Source organism: Aethalodelphis obliquidens, unplaced genomic scaffold, assembly GCF_003676395.1.
Source record: "Aethalodelphis obliquidens isolate GAN/ISIS:26980383/991018 unplaced genomic scaffold, ASM367639v1 scaffold2, whole genome shotgun sequence".
Lineage (NCBI taxonomy): Eukaryota > Metazoa > Chordata > Mammalia > Artiodactyla > Delphinidae > Aethalodelphis > Aethalodelphis obliquidens.
The window spans coordinates 33688434-33705336 of record NW_020837946.1 but is presented as its reverse complement, the minus strand read 5'-3'; the positions used below and the strand labels follow the sequence as shown (position 1 = coordinate 33705336).

At 38.4% G+C, this 16903-nt stretch overlaps 1 protein-coding gene across 6 annotated transcripts in view; it reads right to left on the bottom strand.

Annotated features, from left to right (window-relative positions):
* The window catches only part of TMEM237 (transmembrane protein 237), a 25648-nt gene extending 8813 nt beyond the window's left edge, over positions 1-16835 (bottom strand). For 2 of the 6 annotated variants that reach the window (XM_027124021.1, XM_027124012.1), the window contains exons 1-7: positions 16640-16834; positions 13932-13963; positions 13324-13334; positions 12352-12408; positions 10002-10139; positions 1672-1792; positions 505-662 (exon numbers count right to left, since the gene is read on the bottom strand). In XM_027124021.1, coding sequence (XP_026979822.1) covers positions 505-662; positions 1672-1792; positions 10002-10139; positions 12352-12408; positions 13324-13334; positions 13932-13963; positions 16640-16693 — 571 coding nt within the window. In that variant the 5' untranslated portion in view covers positions 16694-16834. Of the gene's footprint in view, positions 1-504; positions 663-1671; positions 1793-10001; positions 10140-12351; positions 12409-13323; positions 13335-13931; positions 13964-15917 lie in introns of all 6 variants that reach the window. The other 4 variants (XR_003436592.1, XM_027123985.1, XM_027123993.1 and 1 more) reach the window with 4 other exon arrangements.
* Positions 16836-16903: the final 68 nt, after the last annotated feature.

Here is a 16903-nt window from a genome sequence, read left to right as displayed (position 1 = left end):
AACCAAAAAAAAAAAAAAAAAAAAAAAAAAAGAATAAAGAAATGGGTGGGAGTAGAGGGAGATTTTTTAAATTACCCATAATTCCATAACACAGAAACCACCAGCATTAATATTTTGGCATATTTCCTTCTAGTCTTTTTTGTCCTATGCAATTTTCTATAGCTGAAATCAAACTACATGTGTGTATTTATGTTTATTTTTCATTAGAATCTTCCCATGAAGTGAAAAATTCTCCCTAAACATTATTTTTAGTGGTGCAGAAGATTTCATTGTATAGATATGCCATAACTGTCTGAAATCATTCCCCTCCTGTTTTACATTTAGGTTTTTTCCAGTTTTTCACTCTCAGGAATAACAATGTGATGATTAGCTTTATGTACAAATTTTTATCCATATTTTTGCTTATTTCCTTAATTCAGATTTCCAGAAGTATAATTCCCAGGTCAAAGGATATCTTTGCATAATTCTTAAAGAGCTCACATTCCAAAACAAAGACCTACTTACGGCTTTTTTCCACAAACACTTTCCCTACAGGCTGGCTAATACCAGTGGGTGCAGTCAGTACAGACTGTTGTTCTGGACTACTTTGCTCATCAGTAATTATGTCTTCATCTTCAACTCCTAGCTCATTGGCATAATGTAATTCTGCTGGCTGGGTTTTCCTATAATCAGGGAGAAAGTAAGAAAAATGGATGATTATTAACTTTTTACAGACCCAAATAAGGAGGTACCTGTGAGTCTCGTGGAAAGAGCCTTGGACTTGGGAGTCACAAAATTTGGTTTTTACTCAAATGGATCAGTTATTAACTCTTATGCACAGCAAGTCATTTTTATTTCTGTGGGCCTCAGTTTTCTCATCTGGAAAATGAAGTGACTGAACGAGATTCCTAAGCTTCTTCACAGATTTAAAATTACATGATTCTATATAGATATTGATCTCTATTTGCAGAGTCACTTCCAAGTACAAACAAGTAATATAACTTCCAGTGAACTTCTTTAAAGAATACCATTATAGGGCTTCCCTGGTGGCACAGTGGTTAAGAGTCCGTCTGCAAATGCAGCGTACATGGGTTCGTGCCCCCGTCCGGGAAGATCCCACATGCCATGGAGCGGCTAGGCCCGTAAGCCATGGCCGCTGAGCCTGTGCGTCCGGAGCCTGTGCTCCGCAACAGGAGAGGCCACAACAGTGAGAGGCCCACTTACTGCAAAAAAAAAAAAAAAAAGAAAGAATACCATTATATTTTACCTGACACTTGATTTCCTATGTTAAAATAAACATTTTTATGTATTGCTAAAAAAATCGTAATTTGAATTCTGTTAACATGAGAAAATAAATAATATAGCCTATTTTATTAATATTACCTTTAATTTTTAATATCTTTAATATGTAATATTTTTATTACTTATACAAAATCTTCTATTTGTGGTCCTCTTCTTCAGAGACAGCTCCTAAAATTTTTTATTTAAATACAATATTTTACTTTTCTCAGTGGGTTTACTCTTTTCAAATTTACCCTTAGATTGGTTTAACTGATATTTTTGTACTATTACTTATCCTAGAGATATACAACTACAAGTATTTAATAAGACTTAGAAGCTGCCATTTGGGAGCTTGAAATTAAGCATCAAGGTATCTCTGCAAAATATTTAGAAGGACAAATAAATTCTTACTTTGTCTTCCTTCGAGGTTTCTGAATAGCTGGCTCCTCAGCTGGCTCCACGTTGATACCATTTTCATTTGGTAATAAAGATGCACTAGAAGTCTTCTTCTGGGTAAAGGCAGTCTCCAGTTCTGAAAATAAAGTAGATTAACTTTTCAAATTACCAGGATGTAAAAAGGAAAGTAATGTACAAGACTTCTGCAAGACAAAAGAACTTTAAGAATTTTAATTGGCCCCCAATTTTTTTCACCATCTTACAAATTCTTAATTTTTAAAATTTTACACCTCTAAACACTCAAGAGAAAGTTTGAAATTGTGACACCAAACAATATAGAAAAAAAAATTAAGTAATCCAACGCCCAGGGTGTGTCAGAGATCTCCAAGATTACTTCCGGGTTCTGTGATTCACTCAAAGGATTCACAAGTCAGTTACACTCATGGTTACACTTTATTACAGGGAAAAGATATTAAGCAGAATCAGCATAAAGGAAAAAGCTCATGGAGCAAAGTCCAAAAGAAAACAGGTACAAGTTTCCAAGAGTCCTCTATCAATGAAGTCACACAGGATATGCTAATTCTTCCAGCAACAAGTTGTGACAACACATATATTGCTTTCTCTTCCAGGCAAGCTCATCAGACACTCAACGTCCAGGGTTTTTATTGGGAGTGATCACATAGGCACCCTCTGCCGAGCACATACCAAAATTCTAGACTACCAGAAGAAAAGCAGATGTTTAGCATAAATCACATTGTGTGCACAAATGCACAGTGAGCCACCCTGATAGAGAAAGCTTTATATCAATGTAGAAAATTGTTTACCAGCCAAGTTCCCAGATGCCAGTCAAGAGGCCCTCTAGAAAGTAGGCCTCTCCAGGCCTGCTGTGTTAACTCTTTTCTGCACACAAGGTATTAAGTTCAAGTGAGTCAATGGAAGCTTCTAACCCACTAGAAACTCTTCCTATCCGGAAATACAGGAAATGGAATGCCCTCAAAGTCCCGAAAATTCTATTTTAAAAAACACTTACAGCCTGGGCTGGAAATATAATATAAGCAGTAGAGCCTACCACAGACGTTCTGAACAAAACAAAAATGAACAAAATTTAAAACACAGAAATTTAGAAAGCTGGACCTGTAGGGGTAGGTACATTCTAGAATGGCAGTCACAAGTACTCTTTGGCCTAAACTTAGTTGGGTCCTGAATTTTCTAAAAAGAGTCATTTCTATTAATAAATTTTTTTCATAAATTATATTCATGAATTATAAAAATTATATTTTTTCATGATTTATAAAACTATATAGGTATATTGGTATCCATCTTGACTTTCAAATTTTACCCTAACTGAATTACTAAGAGTAGTATGTCTTTTTTGAATTTTTGAAATTTATTATTTATTTTTATACAGCAGGTTCTTATTAGTCAACAGCAGTGTATACATATCAATCCCAATCACCCAATTCATCACACCACCACCACCACCACCCCGTCACTTTCCCCACTTGGTGTCCATAGGTTTGTTCTCTACATCTGTGTCTCAATTCCTGCCCTGCAAACCAGTTCATCATTTTTCTAGATTCCACATACATGTGTTAATATACAATATTTGTTTTTCTCTGACTTACTTCACTCTGTATTACAGTCTCTAGATCCATCCACGTCTCAACAAATGACCCAATTTCGCTCCTTTTTATGGCTGAGTAATATTCCATTGTATATATGTACCACTTCTTCTTTATCCATTTGTCTGTCAATGGGCATTTAGGTTGCTTCCATGACCTGGCTATTGTAAATAGTGCTGCGATGAACACTGGGGTGCATGTGTCTTTTTCAATTATGGTTTTCCCTGGGTATATGCCCAGTAGTGGGATTGCTGTATCATATGGTAATTCTATTTTTAGTTTTCTAAGGAACCTCCATACTGTTCTCCATAGTGGCTGTACCAATTTACATTCCCACCAGCAGTGCAAGAGGGTTCCCTTTTCTCCACACCCTCTCCAGCATTTGTTGTTTGTAGATTTTCTGATGATGCCCATTCTAACTGGTGTGAGGTGATACCTCATTGTAGTTTTGATTTGCATTTCTCTAATAATTAGTGATGTTGAGAAGATTTTCATGTGCTTCTTGGCCATCTGTATGTCTTCTATGGAGAAATGTCTATTTAGGTCTTCTGCCCATTTTTGGATTAGGTTGTTTGTTTTTTCAATATTAACCTGCATGAGTTGTTTATATATTTTGGAGGTTAATTCTTTCTCCATTGATTCGTTTGCAAATATTTTCTCCCACTCTGAGGGTTGTCTTCTCGTCTTGTTTATAGTTTCCTTTGTGGTGCAAAAGCTTTTAAGTTCCATTAGGTCCCATTTGTTTATTTTTATTTCCATTACTCTAGGAGGTGGATCAAAAAAGATCTTGCTGTGATTTATGTAAAAGAGTGTTCTTCCTATGTTTTCCTCTAAGAGTTTTATAGTGTCTGGTCTTACATGTAGGTCTCTAATCCATTTTGAATTTATTTTTGTGTATGGTGTTAGAGAGTGTTCTAATTTCATTCTTTTACATGTAGCTGTCCAGTTTTCCCATCACCATTTATTGAAGAGGCTGTCTTTTATCCATTACATATTCTTGCCTCCTTTGTCATAGATTACTTGACCACAGGTGCGTGGGTTTATCTCTGGGCTTTCTACCTTGTTCCATTGATCTATGTTTCTGTTTTTAGGCCAGTACCATATTGTCTTCATTACTGTAGCTTTATAGTATAGTCTGAAGTCAGGGAGTCTGATTCCTCCAGCTCCATTTTTTTCCCTCAAGACTGCTTTGGCTATTTGGGGACTTTTGTGTCTCCATACAAACTTTAAGATTTTTTGTTCTAGTTCCATAAAAAAAATGCCATTGGTAATTTGATAGTGATTGCATTGAATCTGTAGATTGCTTTGGGTAGTATAGTCATTTTCACAATATTCATTCTTCCAATCCAAGAACATGATATATCTCTCCATCTGTTGGTATCATCTTTAATTTCTTTCATCAGTGTATATAGTTTTCTGCATACAGGTCTTTTGTCTCCCTAGGTAGGTTTATTCCTAGGTATTTTATTCTTTTTGTTGCAATGGTAATTGGGAGTGTTTCCCTAATTTCTCTTTCAGATTTTTCATCATTAGTGTAAAGGAATGCAAGAGACTTCTGTGAATTAATTTTCTATCCTGAAACTTTACCAAATTCATTGATTTGCTCTAGTAGTTTTCTGGTGGCATCTTTAGGATTCTCTATGTATAGTATCATGTCATCTGCAAACAGTGACAATTTTACTTCTTTTCCAATTTGTATTCCTTTTATTTCTTTTTCTTCTCTGATTGCTGTGGCTAGGACTCCAAAACTATGTTGAATAATAGTGGTGAGAGTGGACATCCTTGTCTTGTTCTTGATCTTAGAGGAAATGCTCTCAGTTTTTCACCATTGAGAATGATGTTTGCTGTGGGTTTGTCGTACATGGCCTTTATTATGTTGAGGTAGGTTCCCTCTATGCCCACTTTCTGGAGAATTTTTATCATAAATGGGTGTTGCATTTTGTCAAAAGCTTTTTCTGCATCTATTGAGATGACTATATGGTTTTTATTCTTCAAGTTGTTAACATGGTGTATCACATTGATTGATTTGCATATACTGAAGAATCCTTGCATCGCTGGGATAAATCCCACTTGATCATGGTGTATGATCCTTTTAATGTGTTGTTGCATTCTGTTTGCTAGAATTTAGTTGAGGATTTTTGCATCTATGTTCATCAGTGATATTGGTCTGTAATTTTCTTTTTTTGTAGTATCTTTGTCTGGTTTTGGTATCAGGGTGATGGTGGCCTCACAGAATGAGCTTGGGAGTGTTCCTTCCTCTGCAATTTTTGGGAAGAGTTTGAGAAGGATGGGTGTTAGCTCTTCTCTAAATGTTTGATAGAATTCACCTGTGAAGCTCTCTGGTCCTGGACTTTGTTTGTTGGAAGATTTTTAATCACAGTTTCAATTTCCTTACTTGTGATTGGTCTGTTCATATTTTCTATTTCTTCCTGGTTCAGTCTTGGAAGGTTATACCTTTCTAAGAATTTGTCCATTTCTTCCAGGTTGCCCATTTTATTGGCATATAGTTGCTTCTAGTAGTCTCTTAGGATGCTTTGTATTTTTGTGGTGTCTGTTTTAACTTCCCCTTTTTCATTTCTCATTTTATTGACTTGAGTCCTCTCCCTTTTTTCTTGATGAGTCTAGCTAATGGTTATCAATTTTGTTTACCTTCTCAAAGAACCAGCTTTTAGTTTTATTGATCTTTGCTATTGTTTTCTTTGTTTCTATTTCACTTATTTCTGCTAATATTTATTTCTTTCCTTCTGCTAACTTTGGGTCTTGTTTGTTCTTCTCTCTCTAGTTACTTCAGGTGTAAGGTTAGATTGTTTGAGATTTTTCTCGTTTCTTGAGGTAGGCTTGTATAGCTATAAACTTCCCTCTTAGAACTGCTTTTGCTTCATCCCAAAGGTTTTGGATCGTCATGTTTTCATTGTCATTTGTCTCTAGGTATTTTTTGATTTCCTCTTTGATATCTTCAGTGATCTCGTGGTTATTTAGTAACGTATTGTTTAGCCTCCATGTGTTTGTGTTTTTTACATTTTTTTCCCCTGTAATTCATTTCTAATCTCATAGCATTGTGGTCAGAAAAGATGCTTGATATGATTTCAATTTTCTTAAATTTACTGAGGCTTGATTTGTGACCCAAGATGTGATCTATCCTGGAGAATTTTCTGTGTGCACTTGAGAAGAAAGTGTAATCTGCTGTTTTTGGATGGAATGTCCTATAAATAACAATTAAATCTATCTGGCTTATTGTGTTATTTAAAGCTTCTGTTTCCTTATTTATTTTCATTTTGGATGATCTGTGCATTGGTGTGAGGTGTTAAAGTCCCCCACTATTATGTGTTACTGTCAATTTCCTGTTTTATAGCTGTTAGCAGTTGCCTTATATATTGAGGTGCTCCTATGTTGGGTGCAATTATATTTATAATTGTTATATCTTCTTCTTGGATTGATCCCCTGAACATTAGGTAGTGTCCTTCCTTGTCTCTTGTAACATTCTTTATTTTAAAGTCTATTTTATCTGATATGAGTATTGCTACTCCAGCTTTCTTTTGATTTTCATTTGCATGGAATATCTTTTTCCATCCCCTCACTTTCAGTCTGAATGTGTCCCTAGGTCTGAAGTGGGTCTCTTCTAGACAGCATATATGTGGGTCTTGTTTTTGTATCCATTCAAAAAGCCTGTGTCTTTTGGTTGGAGCATTTAATCCATTCACGTTTAAGGTAATTATCGATATGTATGTTCCTATTACCATTTTCGGTTTGTTTTGTAGGTCCTTTTCTTCTCTCGTGTTAGAGAAGTTCCTTTAGCATTTGTTGTAGAGCTGGTGTGGTGGTGCTGAATTCTCTTAGCTTTTGCTTGTCTGTAAAGCTTTTGATTTCTCCATCAAATCTGAATGAGATCCTTGCTGGGTATAGTAATCTTGGTTGTAGGTTCTTCCCTTTCATCACTTTCAGTATATCATGCCACTCCCTTCTGGCTTGTAGAGTTTCTGCTGAGAAATCAGCTGTTAACCTTATGGGAGTTCCCTTCTATGTTATTTGTCGTTTTTCCCTTGCTGCTCTCAATAATTTTTGTCTTTAATTTTTGCCATTTTGATTACTATGTGTCTCAGCGCGTTTCTCCTTGGGTTTATCCTGTATGGGACTCTCTACGATTCCTGGACTTGGGTGGCTATTTCCTTTCCCATGTTAGGGAAGTTTTCGACTATAATCTCTTCAGATATTTTCTCTGGTCCTTTCTCTCTCTCTTCTCCTTCTGGGACCCTTATAATGTGAACGTTGTTGCATTTTATGTTGTCCCAGAGGTCTCTTAGGCTGTCTTCATTTCTTTTCATTCTTTTTTCTTTATTCTGTTCATAGTGGTGAATTCCACCATTCTGTCTTCCAGGTCACTTATCCATTCTTCTGCCTCAGTTATTCTGCTATTGATTCCTTCTAGTGTAGTTTTCATTTCAGTTATTGTACTGTTCATCTCTATTTGTTTGTTCTTGAATTCTTCTAGGTCTTTGTTAAGCATTTCTTGCATCTTCTCGATCTTTGCCTCCATTCTTTTCCCAAGGTCCTGGATCATCTTCACTATCATTATTCTGAATTCTTTTTCTGGAAGGTTGCCTATCTCCACTTCATTTAATTGTTTCTCTGGGGTTTTATCTTGTTTCTTCATCTGGTACATAGCACTGTGCCTTTTCATCTTGCCTATCTTTCTGTGAATGTGGTTTTTGTTACACAGGCTGCAGGATTGTGGTTCTTCTTGCTTCTGCTGTCTGCCCTCTGGTGGATGAGGCTATAGTTCTGAAGGCTGGAAGTCTGAGATCAAGGTGCCAGCATGGTTGTATTCTGGCGAGAGCTTTCTTGCAAACAGATGTCTTTTTGCGTGTCCTCACAAGGCAGGGAGAGTGAGTAAGTGTCTAAGAGAGTAGTTTTAATTCAACTATATTTACTGCCAGTAATAAAATAAATTGTAGAGTAGGTAAAGCTGTCTTAGGGTCATTTCTGTCTCTGTTTCCTTCTCTGCCCTCTTCTGCCCACTCCTTCTCCTCTTAGTGCCCCCAGGCACTGTGGTATCCCATTTCAACTTGCATCTCAAAACTGTGCTCCATTCTCCTAACTTTTCTAGTTCCTGCCCTCTACTCCTATAATTCTTTCATCTAATAAGGATCTACTATCTTCTAAGAAGCAAGGAATTAGTCAGGGAAACTATTTTGTAATAAACTATTCCTCGGGGCTGATGTTAATAGGAGAGAGCTAATCTCCCAATCTTTGTTCCTTCCTTTGTTTTACTCTAACAAAATCCATTTTCTTTTTTCTAATTATTATAAAAGTTATATACATAAAATATATAAAATTAATAAAACATAAATGAAGAAAGAAAAATTTTTTAAATCATACCTAATTCCTCCTTCTAAAAAACCTACCACTGTTGACACTTTGCTATAGCCTTCCATTCTTTTTACATATGTGTTTGTATATACATATGGTCTGGATTGTATTGTGTCCCCCAGAAAAGATATGTGCAAGTCCTAACTCTCAATACTTGTGAATGAGATTCTAGAACTAGGGTCTTTGCAGATGTAATCAAGTTAAGATGAGGTCATGCTGGAGTAGGATGGGCCCTAAATCCAGTGATTGTTGTCCTTATAAGAAGAGCAAAATTTGGACACAGAAACACAGGGAAAAATCTGAAGATGGAGGCACAGAATGGAGTTATGCTGTCACAAGCCAAAGAATGCCAAGAATTATAAACAACCACCAGAATCTAGAAGAGGCTAGGGTGGATTCTTTCCTAGAGCCTTTGGAGGGAGCGTGGCCCTGTGGACACCTTGATTTTGGACCTCTATCCTCTAGAACTGTCAGAGACTAGATTTCTGTTGTTTTAAGTCATTCAGTTTGTGGTAATCTGTTCCAGTAGCCCTAGGAAATTAATAAAACATATTTTACAAAAATGGAACCCTTTGATACATACTATTTTATAATCTTTGTTTTTGACTTAACAATATATTACTGATGGCTTTCCATGTCACTATTTTACTTTAACAATCCTTTTAATGAGTATTGGTTTCTATTAAATGGGTAAAACATGATTTATCTAGGCAGTATCACATTGTTAAATATTTGGTTATTACCAGTTTCTACTCTTATGTTACAGTTAGCATCCTTTAATTACTGTAGCCATTGTAGTTACTTCTATTCCTATAAGTTCAGATAGGCTATATCAATTTATACTTTCTATCAGTGGTGCACGAGTATACCAATTTCTCACCAATACTTTTATATCCAACAGTTTGGGATTTTATAATCTTTAAAAAGCATTGCCAGTTTGATAGCAAAATAATGATATAATATTCTGTTTACCTTGTGAATAGTGCTGAGACATAGTGAGACTCAAAACATGTTGGCTTTTGCTCCATTATATTGCTGTTAATACAGAATTTTTCCTTTCCCCACTAATCTCAATGTCCATTCATAATATACCAAATTCATATACATACCAAGATCTGAACTTTCTGTTTTGGTCCTGAATTTGCACCCCTTCTCATAATCTGTACAGATACGCTCAAAAGAGATCCTCTAAAATATTCCTGACTTAACCCATGGGAATTACTCTGGCGATAAAAATTTTAAGCAAAAAAGAAAAAACTGGGATATGGTTGGGGAAAAATAGGAACAGACAGGTTTCTAATCATACCCCCAAAATCACAACTGCTGTCACAACCTAACCTTAGTTTCTTTACATACCAAGAGGTAGCTTCGTCTTCTTCTGTCTCCTTTGAACAGGAGCTTCTTGATGTTCTATGGGGTCTTTAGTTGGTGGCTCACTGCCCTCAGGTGGCCTGTGAACAGCAGTCTGAACAAGACCTTCCAAAGAAGCACTAGCTACAGAGAAATGGAGTTGGAAAAAATTGGCATAACTTGAGCAGAGATTACTAAGTCTTAAAAATATAGGGAAATGGGGAACTGGAATGTTTCCTATATAATAACCTCTTCTCTTACAGAACTAATTGTGCCCCAAATCTTGATTTCCTCCCTCCTCACCTGTAACTTTGGGCTTTAAGTTGGGAAAAGAAATAAATGAGGGAACAAGGAAGAATGAGGAAGCAAAAAACCAGGGGGCTAGAAAGAGGAATAAAAGAAAGGCAGGAGGAAATCTGCTTCTGAACTTTCAAAAAGGTGAAAATGTAATGGAAACTGTCACCATAGGGAATGCTCTTGTCTTATGCCTTGAGAATTATCAGCCTGTATATAGTTTAGTCCTTCATTAATAAATTAACACACGATAAAGTCATCACAGATAACTGGAGTTAACAGACTACTTAAAAATCTCTTCATCTGATCATTTCAATCTCTCCCCTCATCAAATCTTTGAACAGATTTCGACCCATTTTGGCAGATTTGAATTTTACTTCATTACATTCACTACATTGCTTCTTCACAAAAGAAGAAATACAAATGAGTGAATAAACAAATGAAAAGATGCTTAACCTCATTAGTATTCAGAGAAACGGAAACTAAAATAAGCTACTTTTTGCCCACTAAGTTGACAAAAAGAATTGAAAGATTGATATTTTCCAATGTTCTCAAGGATTTAGCAAATGTGACACTCAAACTCTGTTGGTGGCAAGAAAATAACAACTCCCTTGAAGGCAATTTAGCAGAAATTTATCATATTAATAATGCGTAGGTCCTTCTGTCTAGCAGTTTTACTGCTAGTAATCCATCCTATAGAAATATCTCTTCCCCACCATCTACTATTTTATGTAGAAGAACTGCAAATTGTAGGAGTGAAAAATTTGAAGTACCCTAATTGAAAAACAATTTTAATAAAAGCCTAGCAATGCACCTCCTTTTTTGTCTAGAGCACTGATTTTTTTCTCTTTTTTACAAGAAAAAAAGCTGGTAGCTGGGATAGAGCCCTACCTCTGCTACTCCAACTCAGTCTTTATTGCATCCTTCACCAGTGACCTTTCTAAATCCACATGTACATGTCTGTACTTAATTGTGAGTATATTTTTAGGGCCTAGCACTTCAGTATCTTTGTGAATCTAAGTCTCTCTGCCTCTCTTTTCTTTTTGTTGCATATCTGTATGTCTTTCTCTATGCATCCATTTCCATTTCTCTCTTTTCCTCCACCCACCATGTATTCCGCCATTTGTTAGGCAATGATAAGCTAATACAAGTTTCCAACCAGGTATAAGGTATGATCAGCTACGAGCTTTAGGAAGTTCATCCAGCAGTGGTGGGCAGGACCGACTAGGGTGGAAGAAAGCTAGAAGTACAGAACAATGTTGGAGGCTACCCCCATAGCTCAGGTGAGAAGAAGAAAGGAGCTAGGCTAACTACGGTTGTCCTGACAGTGGAAATGACAAGGGGAAAGAAACGTAAAAGATACTACAGAAGAAGCAAGCTTGTGAGAGGCAGCAAGTAGAGTGAAGCGACCAGTGAGAGGCGACTGAGGTTTCCAGCCCCAGTCACTGGGAGAGTGGGGGTGGGGGGGGCATTAAAAGAAATTTGTAAGTAAGCAGTAAAACTTGATTAATTGTTGAAAGTGATGATAAATTCTGGACGTGCTAAGTTTGAGTTACTGACAGAACGTCCAGGATTATCAGTGAATGGGACAAAAAAAGTTCACAGAACTTGCTCATTATTGGAGCTTTAATACCTGGATGATACGGCCCTGCCTTCAGACTCATGTTCTAATGCAGAGACTCTCTGACTGAAATGAGGGATCCAAGAACCTTTTGTCTCTAAATCCAGTATCCTGTTCAAGGGTCTGGAACCAATCATGGCTCAAGACAACTTATGTTATCTAGGGATGAAAGACCTCAAAGAGTCCAAGAATGTTGTGGAAGTAAGATCCAGGGCAGCATAACCCTTTACTACACAAATGTTTCTAGATACTCTTCAGGCTGCCCACTACCTTGTCCCTCACTGCCACCAAGAATCCCACTGCTTCAAAGTGAACTGGATTCTATCCTTAACACAGCAGTGACTTGGGACTGGGGCCTGGCCTCTCCCTGATCTGTGATGTTTAGCATGCCTGAGGTCCTGGGAAAACTTGTGATCCCACACAACAGAGAACACTTCTTACCTAGCGTGGTTTTTGTTCTGGGCTTCTTTTTCTTAGGACGACTAAGTGGAATATCATCTATAAAACAGAAAGAACAACAGAAAAGGCTGCCTAAAATTCAATGCAGGGAAAAGTCAAAGGGGAACTTTTAGTAGGGAAGACCTTTCCCTCTTTTCCCCTGGGTCCAGCCAATTTCTATACATTAGGGGAAGAAGGCAAGAGACTGACAAAGTCAAAGGGAGCCCATAGTACAGTACCAGTAGCTCATGGCTGGTCAGTAATGTTATAAACTGTGACAGAAAGTGGGCTCACCAAATATTCATCTGATCCCCTACATTTCCCAGCCCCCTTGCACTTAGGTGTGGCCTATGACTGGTTTTGGCCAATAGGCTGCAAGATGAAGTGATCTGTGCCATTTGGGGGCCAAAACATTGAAAAAGCCAGTGAGTAACCCTCCAGCTTCTCCTTCCCTTGCTGTGGCAACTGAGAAGGTCTCATGTTAAGATGGCAGAACCACAGCATGGAAGCAGCCGGGATCACTACATCATTAGTGAAGAGGTAGAGAAAGGTAACTGTCCTGGATTGTTGCTACAATGGACTTTGCATTAACCAGAAAAACCCCGTATAATATTAAGTAACTGAGATTTTGGGGTTAGTGTGACATAACCCAGCCTATCCTGATGAAATGAGACAAAGGAAGATGTAGTCCCTATTATGGAACTAAAATCTAGCCAACAGTTATGTTCTAGGTGACTCCATTCAGGGATGAATGCTTTTTAATTTATAAGGTCAAATATCAGCCACATAACTAGTGTTATATATCAACCATCCTTTAAAAATGGCAGTCATAGGAGATTACTATGATAAAAAATTGTAGCATTATAAATTATACTATTCAGATTCAAGTTTAAGAGAAAATGAAGGACTCAAACTAACTTTCAAACACCAAATACTGTATTTAGAAAGTTTTACATTAACAGTGAACTAACTCACCTTGATTAGCACTTTATATGACACCGACCAAATTTAATCAGGACAGAGACAAAAAGAGAAACTCTGTTAATTAGAAATCTATTATATTGTTAGACTGAAAATTGACTTAAATCATTACAAACTTAAAATTAGCTTTCACACAAAATCAGCTAGTTTACAAACTAGCTTATTAATTATCAGTAATAAGCTGTTTAATAAGACTAACAAAGTAACCCCAATATTTTCTGAACCTACATATACATATTCCCTACTGTCTATTAATAAAGTGGATTAAACAGATTAAGAACTCTTATTTTGTCACTGATTAAAATCAGCTTAAACTCTGAGGAAACTATTCTAGCAAACAAAAGAGGATCAGAATTCTGATAAACAAGACATTAAAACATTAAGAATGGATCCATTATCCTAACATGTGGACATTTAGTCTCTGAAACAGAGCATTTAATTATAACTGTTATCTTGATGATTCAAGAATTATTCATCTTTAAACTTTCAGGAAGTCTCTTTTGAATTATTATAATTGTGTAAAAGTACTAGTCAATTTTTCTCACTTTACTCACTTTGCACTCTTAAAACTCAATAATAAAATTACTGTAAATTATTTTTACCTTGGCACAGGTGGAAGGGCTCGTGGAGGACGCTATGGGGAAAAGAAAAAGAAAACTTCTTGTAAGTAAAAACCTTAGAGCATCTTTACTTCATGTATTTCAAATTTTTGATAATCCTATTCGTCAAGTGAAACCCAGGAGGTACTGATGAGAATCAGATGGGCAATTTTAATTTGTCCTATCACTTCTGAAATTCATATAAAGTTCCTTCCTTCCTATATTCCTTAATGTCTACAGACCAGGCTCTGTTCTAAGCATCAGGGATATAGTAATGAACAAAACAGAGGGATCCTTGCTCTTATGGAACTTACATTCTAGTGGTTAAGTATTAGACAATAACGTTAAGTATATATATTATATATATATATGGAAGAGAAGAATGAGGAGTGCTACTTTAGTTAGGAAAAGTCTCTCTTTAGTTAGGAGATATTTGAGTTGAGACCTGAATAAGAAAGGAGCCAAAGGGGAGCAAATACAAAGTCCTTTATGGGAGATAGGGCTTAGAGAGTTCCAGATAAAAGAAGGCCAATAAGGATGAAGCACAGTTATCAAGGCATGGGCAGATTACTTAGGAAGACAAAGGGAAGGAGCCTGGATTTTTTTTTTAATTGGGGTATAGCTGCTTTACAATGTTGTGTTAGTTTCTGCTGTACAGCAAAGTGAATCAGCCATATGTATACATATATCCTCTCTTTTTTGGATTTCCTTCCCTTTTAGGTCACCACAGAGCACTGAGTAGAGTTCCCTGTGCTATACAGCAGGTTCTCATTAGTTATCTATTTTATACATAGTTGTTATATATGTCAATCCCAATCTCCCAATTCATTCCATGTGCCCCTTCCCTCCTTGGTGTCCACTCGTTTGTTCTCTACGTCTGTGTCTCTATTTCTGCTTTGCAAATAGGTTCATCTGTACCATTCAAAACGGATTAAAGACCTAAACGTAAGACCGGACACTATAAAACTCTTAGAGGAAAAGATAGAAAGAACACTCTTTGACATAAATCACAGCAAGATCTTTTTTGACCCACCTCCTAGAGTAATGAAAATAAAAACAAATGGGACCTAATTATACGTAAAAGCTTTTGCACAGCAAAGGAAACCATAAACAAGATGAAAAGACAACCCTCAGAATGAGAGAAAATATTTGAAAATGAAGCAACTGAAAAGGGATTAATTTCCAAAATATACAAACAGCTCATGCAGCTCAGTATCAAAAAACAAACAACCGAATCAAAAAATGGGCGGAAGACCTAAATAGACATTTCTCCAAAGAAGACATACAGATGGCCAAGAGGCACATGAAAACATGCTCAACATCACTAATTATTAGAGATTTTGTTTTAATTCAATGGGAAGCAAATGGAGGTTTTAAGCCACATAGTAACATACTGTTTAAAAACATACTCTGAAACATACAGTGTGAAAAACGCATTTAGGGCAGAAAGAAAAAAAAACTTATAAATGCTATTTTACATGAATAAGAAAAGTGTTTGCAGTTCAGAGAAATTACAGTTAAGTAGCACTCTGGAATCTTTCAAAATAAAATACTAACAAAAATGCCTAGAAATCAGTGTAATGTTCCAAGTATCTCAAGCTGCTTGCAAAGGACATTGATTTTAAAAGGTTAAATTTTAAACACTCGTAGTTTGTTCCACAACTGTCCCATTTACCTATCCATTCATTCAAAAAGTGTGTTAATACAAACGCTAAAAGATTAGGACAAGGCCAGCTGTCTTAACACTATCCAGTTGTCAAAATTCAACCAGCAAAGAAGGATAGTTATTGCTCTTTCTATCTATCTACAAAGCGGTATCGTTCTAAAGATGCTATGGACCGCTTTCTCACCAAAGACTCAGTTCACACGGTAACTCCACATTTCAAAAGTCCCGCAAAAATGACGTATCATCCATCCAGAAACCCAACCTCGACACTCCTCAAAAGTAGGACGGCTCAACTCAACTGAAAGTAACTAAGGCTCGCTTACCACCTGCTTCTTCCCCATTCCGTCTAAAGCTGGCCTGCCTGGGAGCCGCTGACTCCCAGCTGCGGGTCGCTCACACCCCGCCCGGGTTCACACCCGCCCAGCGGGCCCCGCGCACAGGCGCAATGCGTCATCGAACTGCGCCGCACAGGCCGCTCTGGCCCGCAGCCTCCTCCATCAGGGTGGGAGCGAGGGGGAGCGCGGAGACCTGGTGGGGCTTTTCCAGTCTACTCCTGCGGAAAAGGGGGCGTCGGAGTCAGGGCTGATATGCCCGGGAGGAGAGACTCCAGCGGGTGCGGTGTAGCAATCACGATTTTTCCATGGTTTCCCAAGTGGTTGCGGTGATTTGTTCGAGGGAAGTGAGAGAAGCCCAGGATTAAAAGTCCCCGCTGGCAAACGGCTCTTTCCCGGGCGGCTAAATGCCCTCCGGAGGAGTCGATAAAGAGACCCTCTGTGGCAGGCCCCGGACCCGCAGGGGAAGGGGCGGCAGCAGGGTGAGGCGTCGTCATGGCAACATGACGGAAACTTCAAGCCTGGCTCCTCGCCCAGCTCCTGGAGTTCGGGTCCGGCCTAGAGAAGAACTTCCCACCCCCGACCCCCAGCCCTATCCTGTGAGCGCCAAATGGGCCGATGCGCGCGCTCCCCGAGCTGGGCTGTCCCCTTCTGGTCCCCAGCATGTCGGTGTCCACTCCGCCCCAGAGGTAGCGGCAGCGGCCAACGCGCACCTCACCGCTCACCGGGTGGTCCTCCTCCACCCGGAGCCCCGAGTTCGTCCGCATGGCGCTGTGCCGGCCTGGCTCTCTCGGCGCAACAGCCGCCGGCCGGAGCCTGGCTCCCCGCTACGCCGCCGCCTCCGGGACCTGCGGGAGGCGGGGGCTTCGCGCCTGACTAAGCCACCGCCCCCGGGCCGGGTCTCCGCCTGCCCCCGCTTTGCCAAGCTCGACGTTCCGAGGCGTCGGAGTTACTCACCCGTTTAGCCACCAGGCGCG